Source organism: Pseudoliparis swirei, chromosome 5 (genome assembly GCF_029220125.1).
Source record: "Pseudoliparis swirei isolate HS2019 ecotype Mariana Trench chromosome 5, NWPU_hadal_v1, whole genome shotgun sequence".
Classification (NCBI taxonomy): Eukaryota; Metazoa; Chordata; class Actinopteri; order Perciformes; family Liparidae; genus Pseudoliparis; species Pseudoliparis swirei.
The window spans coordinates 12,990,681-12,998,559 of NC_079392.1; the positions used below are offsets into that span (position 1 = coordinate 12,990,681).

Here is a 7,879-nt window from a genome sequence, read left to right on the forward strand (position 1 = left end):
ACACACACACACACACACACACACACATGGAACATCTGTTTGTAGACACACCTGCACAGAGTCAATACCCAGTATCACACAAGTACAATATATCCAGAAATTAAATGACAACATGAGTTGTTCTTCTTCTTTGAGTTCGGGCAACCTATTATACCACATGTCTTGGGGAATAGACACAACTGAACATCAGAAATAGGATATTGTAAATCGACAACTGGCACATCTCCGGCTCAAGATTTATTTCCCAGGGACGTAGACACATTTTTTCTTCATTAATCAGTATTTAAGAATAACACTTACTCTCTCTGTCATCAATTCCCACCAAATGTGTTTGGATATCTGTCGGGGCATTTATTTGAGTTCTATACCGGGGTGTACGGTGTGACCATATCCCGGATGTAGACGGGGCCCGATCCGTTTAGAGCACGGTACGCCAGAACCAGTGTTTTGAAGTGGGTGAATTTCGGGAGGCTGAAGACCAGTCGAGCTGCTGCATTCTGGATGAGCTGCAGAGGTCGGATGGCCTTAGCGGGTAGACCAGCCAGGAGGGAGTTGCAGTAGTCAAGGCGTGAAATGACCAGAGCCTGGACCAGAGCCTGGACCAGAACCTGTGCCGCCTTCTGAGTAAGAAGAGGCCGTATTCTCCTGATGTTGTGCAGCATGTACCTACAGGAACGCGTTGTCGCAGCGATGTTGGCCGTCAGGGAGAGTTGACTGTCTAGTGTCACCCCGAGGTTCCTGGCAGTCAGGGTAGGGGCCAACACAGAGCTGTTGAAGGTGGTCGTCAGGTCATGGGTGGGGGAGCCTTTCCCTGGAAGGAATAGTAGCTCGGTCTTGTCAGGGTTGATCTTCAGGTGGTGAGCAGACATCCACTGAGAGATGTCGGTCAGACAGGCAGAGATTTGTGCCGCCACCCGTGTTTCGGCCGGTGGAAACGAGAAGATCAGTTGGGTGTCATCGGCATAGCTATGGTAGGAGAAGCCATGCGAACGAATGACAGAGCCGAGAGAATGTGTGTACAGAGAGAAGAGGAGGGGACCCAGGACGGAGCCTTGAGGAACCCCAGTAGTGAGAGGACAAGGATCAGACACAGATCCTCTCCAAGTTACCCGGTAAGTGCGGTTGTTAAGGTAGGAAGAGAAAAGGGCGAGTGCAGTGCCTGAGATCCCCAGGTCCTGAAGAGAAGAGATCAGGATCTGGTGGTTCACGGTGTCAAATGCTGCAGACATCTCTTCATTGCACATTAGTAACTCTACTTCTTCCCCGGAGTCTTTGTTCCTCACATCACACGGTACATTGGACCTGGCTGTGTCAGGAGCCGGTCCTGGCTCCTGGGCCCTACCCCCTGCCTCCTTCTTTCTGCCTCCTGCCTCAAGGGCCTATAGCGCATGGTTTATTGGCCCCGCCTCCTTCGCGACGCCTCCTCTCCCTGTAGCCATGCTGATGCCTTGTCCCTACCTCCTTCTGTTTCATGGATTGTGGTAGTCTGGATCGTGGTCCATGCCTACTACTTATTACTGTAACTCTGTTCATCTGTACACATGACGTCTACTGCTTCTGTCCATCCTGGAGAGGGATCCTCCTCTGTTGCTCTCCTGTTGTTTGTCATGTCCAAATGTTGCACCTTCCACCAAAAAAAAAATTTGTTTGTTGTTGAACATTCATTCTTTGGCAATAAACCTGTTTCTGATTCTGATTCTGATTCTGATTCTGAAGGTTTCTTCCCTTTTTTCCCCGTGAAAGTTATTTTTTAAATCCTATGTGAGGTTCTGGGACAGGGATGTGGTATGTATACAGATTAAAGTAAAGGCGTGTAATGTGTAATTGGTGGGCTATAGAAAATGAACTGTACTACAAATTGGAGCTCATTTGAATGTGTAAATTAATAATAAATATGGTTAACCAATAAAATTGGATTTTTTTATAGTTTAATCTGAATGCGCAAAGTAATTTAAATTTAAGTGTTCCATCTGTGACCTAATAAAAGCATAAAGCAGCAAACAAAATGAATAATAAATTAGAGTAGAGATACTCAATTGTATTTCTACACAAGTTACTTTACACCAATGTAGACTAAATATACTTTTATTAAACACTACGATGTGTTAATTAGGAGTTTCTGTAAGAAAAGGCATATTTAGGAGTTCTCTTGAGATTATTAGTTATATATCCAAAATAACCTCCAGTGTAACATTAAATCGGAAGAGGCTGTAAATACGACTCCATTCCAGTGCTTTAAGAGTCTTGATGTCTGACTTGTGTGTGACCTCCTTGTGCTGCGACTCAATATCCTGTTTAGGGGTCGAGTTCAGTGCCAACTCGTCTTTGGTCCCGTTGTTCATGGAAACGTCCAAATAATGTATTTCAAACGCCACGCCAGAGCAACATCTGGGTAAAACATCTGATGACATGCAATACGGAGTTGATAAGGTGATAAAATGGTGTGAGGATAATAATCTCTCATTGCTGACCCGAGGAGGGAGAGGGTGCAGCACACACCACTTTACAAAGGTGAGACAGACAGAGGTGGAACGGGTGAACACCTTTGAATTCCTGGGAAACTGACATCAGCGAGGACCTCGTCTGGTCTCCCCACACACTGCACAGCATTCAAAGGGCCCAGCAGAGATGATGTCTTCCTAAGAAGGCTGAGGAAATTTGGCATGCCACCCAAAATTCTTTGCAACTTCTACAGATGTAGAGCGTCCTGACCAGCTCAATCCCACAGTCGGCACGGAGACGGCACAGTTGATCTCAGGAGCAGCCTGGCCCTCCCGTCAGGGCATTGACTCCACAAGGGCCACCAGGAGAGCACACAGCACCGTCAGGGACACGACGCCATCTACACTCTACATCCATTACATCACACGCACAATTAAGCTCTTTTCTACAAGTATGATCAGAATGCGTTTAATTTCAACTAACACATGAAACCTGAGACAACGATAACTTGTCACAAACCATCAGAAATCCAAAACGGTTCAGGGTCACCATAGGAACACGTTCAAGTCATAAATATAAAGAGTACATGAACATGGATATACATGTTGATTGTCTTTGAAAGGCTGCGGTGTGATTAGTTTAACGTCATATAGACAGAGGAGGTTTCATACTAAATCTGAGCTTCGCTTTGGGGAGACGTAACAAAGTAAATTTACAAGTACTGTACCAAGGTTCCATACAGTCTACTTTACTTGAGTATTTATATTTTCTGCCACTTTATACTCTACTACATCTTAGAGGGTAAAATTGTACTTTTTAATCCACTACATTTAAATAACAGCTGTAGTTACTTTGCAAATTCAGATTAATAATACAAAACATGATCAACTAATAAATGTTGTATTATGATAGATTAAACTAGCAAGTAGTATATTAAGTTATTAAAATCAGGTCCAACTTTACCAGCTGCAAAATTAAAGTGATGAATATATTAATACATCGATAATTAGAATCCGGTATTATATTAAATACACTTTAAAGTTCAATCTAAATCCTTAACGGATCATATTTTTGCTTGTAATATTAGATGTATTAGTACACTGCACAACTCTTAGTTTAAAATAATTCATCGATATGAAGAGAAACTGGTAAAAAAAAAAAAGGTATTCAGGAAATGAAAAAGTGCAAAGAAAAGCTGAAGATTTCTTCTAAATAAAATATATTATTTCATGTTTATTTGTTAGCGACAATAGTTCACTTGTCTTTACAGTGTTTAAGTCAGAACGTGTTTTCTCTTGTTTCTTCACTGGTCAGATTCCTTTTCCAGCAAAATCTCACATTCTTAATGGAATATTGCAGTATATTTAGCTAAATTTAGCAGATTCAGACTGAATTAAAAAACTTGAAATGATTTTAGAATTCTGAATTAGTCAGAGCACACAGTGAGATGTGGCAAGAAGTGTTGCCGCCCTCTCTGGAGTAAAGTTGAAATGTAACCACACCCAACAGTGACATCACAGTGTCCTGGAGGACCGTTGTGAGTCAGCTAGAGGAATTTTCTGGAAGGGTAACATTACTCTTTCAGTTTAATTTTTGTATAATCTGTTTTCATCACAGACATCACTGAGGAGGGAAATGGTTTGTGTTCATCCAGCTGTTTCTCACAGCTGGACACAGCTGCCTCTATGGGTTTATGAGTCTTCCTTTGGTATTGCCGTATTGTGTCAAAGAACTTCCCGCGTGTCACCACTTGATGAAGACGAGAGCGGCGAGCACTGTGTAGCCAAGGATGAGGAAGAGCACTTTTAACAGGCGGTCCCGTTTGTCGTCCAGCTCTTGGGACAGAATCTCAAAGAAGGTGACGAACAGGAAGGTGCCGGCCGCGAGTCCCTGCAGCACAACGGACACCACGCTGCCGGCCAGCGTCTGCGTCGACTCGATGCCCATCCCCACCACGATCCCCACCGGGATCATTAGGCTGACCGTGACGCCCAGTTTGGCGGCGTCCTTCATGCCGAGCGACGCCTTGGCCACGCTCACACCGAGTGCCACGCCGGCCAACGTCTCGTGCACGGCCACGCCCAGAAAGAGGCTGCCCAACTTGCCTCCGTCCTCCTGCAGGCCGAGCGCCAGGCCCTCGAACACGGAGTGAGCCGACAGAGCCAGGACCAGGCTGGCCAGCCGCAGAGGGCCTGCTCCCGCCAGGTCGGCGGGGCTGAAGTGTCCGTGAGAGCGATGACCGCCGACATCTCTCGATGATTCCCGCGCAGAGGAAATGAAGGGTGTGTCGTACTCTGAGTCACTTCCAGCCTCAGAGCAGCCGGCATTAAACGTCTCCAGGTCGATGAAAGACGGTTTCTCCTTCCTGAAAGTGAGAATGGTCTGCTCCACGAACACGGTGAGGAAGAAGCCAAGCATCATCATCGTCTCTGCCAGAGGATAGTCGCTGCTGATCTTCAGCTGCTGGAACACGTCAGCCACCTGAGGAGCGTCAACACACACTGACGGTCAACTCCACTTAAAACTCACACAGCTCATCGATCAGCCGGCATTTTATTGGTTCTGAATCTCTTACAGATTTCTTAGCACTGTTATTTAATTTGTTTTGCAGTTTGGTTGCTCTCAATTACACACACACACACACGATGATACTTGTGCATTACCTTGTCTCTGACGGCTGGCAGCAAAGTGTTGAAGCATGTTGCCAAGAACACGCCTCCTGCGAAGGAGTTACACAGAGACAGAGATCTTCTGTGTCTGTGTGCTTTGTCGTAGTCGGACAGCAACAGGCGCACCGGGACCAGGACACCCGCCAGCATGAGGCCAAACAATCCCAGCAGGCCAAGCAGCTTGGCCACCAGGATCTCCATCCTTCAGCTCAAACACTACAGCATCACCAAACCGAACACCTTCCCCCTGCTGCTGGGACCTCCCTGCTGGTGACATCGGGACAAAATGAGACACTGAGTGTGAGACGTTAGTGGACAAGGAAGTCAACCATAAACCAGTCAACCCAGACTTCCATCCACAGAGAAATGTTGTGTGGAGTGGTGTAAAGCAATGATTTACGTTTACTCCTGTACTGTTTGAGGTTCTTATACTTCATTCATTAATTCTTAATTAATCGAATAGTCAGTTTAAAGCAAATTAATTGCAATGTGGAAGGTTTTCTCGTTTCACTGTAGGTGAAGAATTCCTGCAAGGTTTGGATTGTTGAGTGGACAAAACAAACATTGAGTGAAATTGTGGCTTTGGGCTCTGTTCAATTGCGACAGTATTTCTCACGATTTATATCACCAAACAATCTAATGATTAATATAGAAAATAATCAGCAGATCGTGAAAATACCCCGGTTCAAACGGAGTTCCAGCTCAACCAGCTGCAACATTTTGTTAACGCCACACTAATGTATAATACATTATAAACTAATGATATAATAGTATAACATTCAGGGATAGTGTCGGCACTTTATGCTTTAAGTACAGCGTTCTGTTTATTCTTAAATACTTTTGCTTAAGTAACATTTCCAAAGTAGAATGTTTAACTCATTGTTGTCGTGTAATTTCTTGGTGCTGTGTAAAGTAATAAATACATCTTAATAACGCGACATCTTCCACCACTGCACACCGTTACGTCAGCTACACACCTTCTTACATTGTATACTAACGTGAATTATCGTGAAACGACATCTCGGGCGAGATAAACTCATGAACCGGTTGTGTGTTTGACTGTTTATGACCTTTTATTCACCGTTAAATTCGTGTCATAACTGGAGGGGAGAGACGACATCAAGCGACCCGGCATGCAGCCGCTTCCGGTACGGGACTTCAGAGTTAAATGTTACAGCGCATCATAACTCTTGACAATATTATTATCCATACGTATTCTGAAAGTTATAGTTCTACGCTTTTATAATACAATAATGTAACACGTCTGGTTTGACCTCATCAGTTTTTGCGATGCATTTGACCCCTTTACGTTGGAAACCGCCGAGCATTTCCGCTAACAGCAGCTAGCTTGACGGTGTTGCTAACATTAGCTCGCTATCCCACCCCGCAGCTAACGAGGCTAGCGTCCACCTTAAAACTATGGTGACAGAAGAGAGACGCTGTTTGGCTCTGTGTTATTTCCCCTCGAAGCAGCTCAACGTACATTTAAAACTCAAAAAATGCGAGTCAGCGTCATCGTGTTTACCTGTCGGACCGTCTCTTCTCCAGCAGGTGTAGCGAAAGTACTTCCGCATTGACGTCACGCGTCCTCTGGGCGCCGATTGGTGGAAATATGAACGGCGTAATTTAGGAACCAATTTTACAGATTAGTTACGTAATAATACTGATGCCACACTTTAGCACTAATATGTAACTAGCACAAGTCCTCCATTTAAAATGCCCCGTAAGTGAAATCAGTATGTATAATCTTAAACAAACAGAATAGGTGATAATTCATTTTATGTCAATGAGTCATAGTTAGTTGTACTTAATTTAAAATAACAAGCCCAATCAGATAAAATGTAGAAGCAGGAAGTGACATGTAAAGCAGTGCCTCAAATTTGTACTTAAAGTTAAATCTTTTGTTTTGGATGATCCATCCCTTTCTGTTAGAGATTTGCTCTGTTGTTATTAATTCAGCCTGTAAAAATATAACGGACACTTTTTCAATATTACATATTAAATTATGTTATTCTACTTAACATATTTATTTTATTCCTCCTTTTAAACTTCCCAACCATACAATTTTTTGTTCATTTTATCTCAAAACAATTAAACCAAATACACAAGTTTGACACCTATGGCAGCATTGCCATCATCACATCTACCATGGTGAATGATCTGTTAGTAACATTAAATACTGTTTTCATGTCAATCATCAATAAGTTTACATTGATTAACAAGTTAAGTTCACTCACCAGACAGGCGTTGCTCCAGTAAAAAATAAACCGGGTGCATAAAAACACTGATGGGTAAACTGATCTTTATCACTTTGAACATTATATGACCTTTAGAGCTATTTCGGTGACCTGTACAGCCACAATGTTTGCTTGTGACACACATATTTAAAACGGCTTACAGCATAAAGACATGAAACCTATGCCGAGATTTGTTTTTTAAAAGTAATTTATAATAAAAGGAGTTGCAAGGAAAACAGGTCGGGGACCACTTTACATGGCAGTTAGAGCCTCTGTGGGGCTTCTTTGTCAATCAACACTTCAGCGTGGGTTTACACCTCCTGAGTCAGGGAAGAGGGTCTTCTGCAAGGCCGCTGATCAGAAAGACAGAACGGGTCTAAAGTCGTCAGGAGTGTAAAATGTTGAGATGTTCTTTTTAAATTGTCAAGACTGTGTTTTGAACAGCTCTCTGCCGCCCTGCTGCCTCCTCACAACTCAACCCGCCACACTCACCTCAGAAATGTCAAGCGTCTGCTTTTAAACTCTGTTGTT

The 7,879-nt window shown here is 43.6% G+C and overlaps 1 protein-coding gene across 1 annotated transcript; it reads right to left on the minus strand.

Annotated features, from left to right (window-relative positions):
• Positions 1-2,894: 2,894 nt before the first annotated feature.
• Positions 2,895-7,799, minus strand: LOC130193562 (zinc transporter ZIP3-like). Its single transcript, XM_056414089.1, has 3 exons — positions 6,637-7,799; positions 5,106-5,378; positions 2,895-4,923 (listed from the first exon to the last, which is right to left on the minus strand). The coding sequence occupies exons 2-3, from the start codon at positions 5,310-5,312 to the stop codon at positions 4,186-4,188; spliced, it is 945 nt and encodes a 314-aa protein (XP_056270064.1). The 5' UTR covers positions 5,313-5,378; positions 6,637-7,799; the 3' UTR covers positions 2,895-4,185.
• Positions 7,800-7,879: the final 80 nt, after the last annotated feature.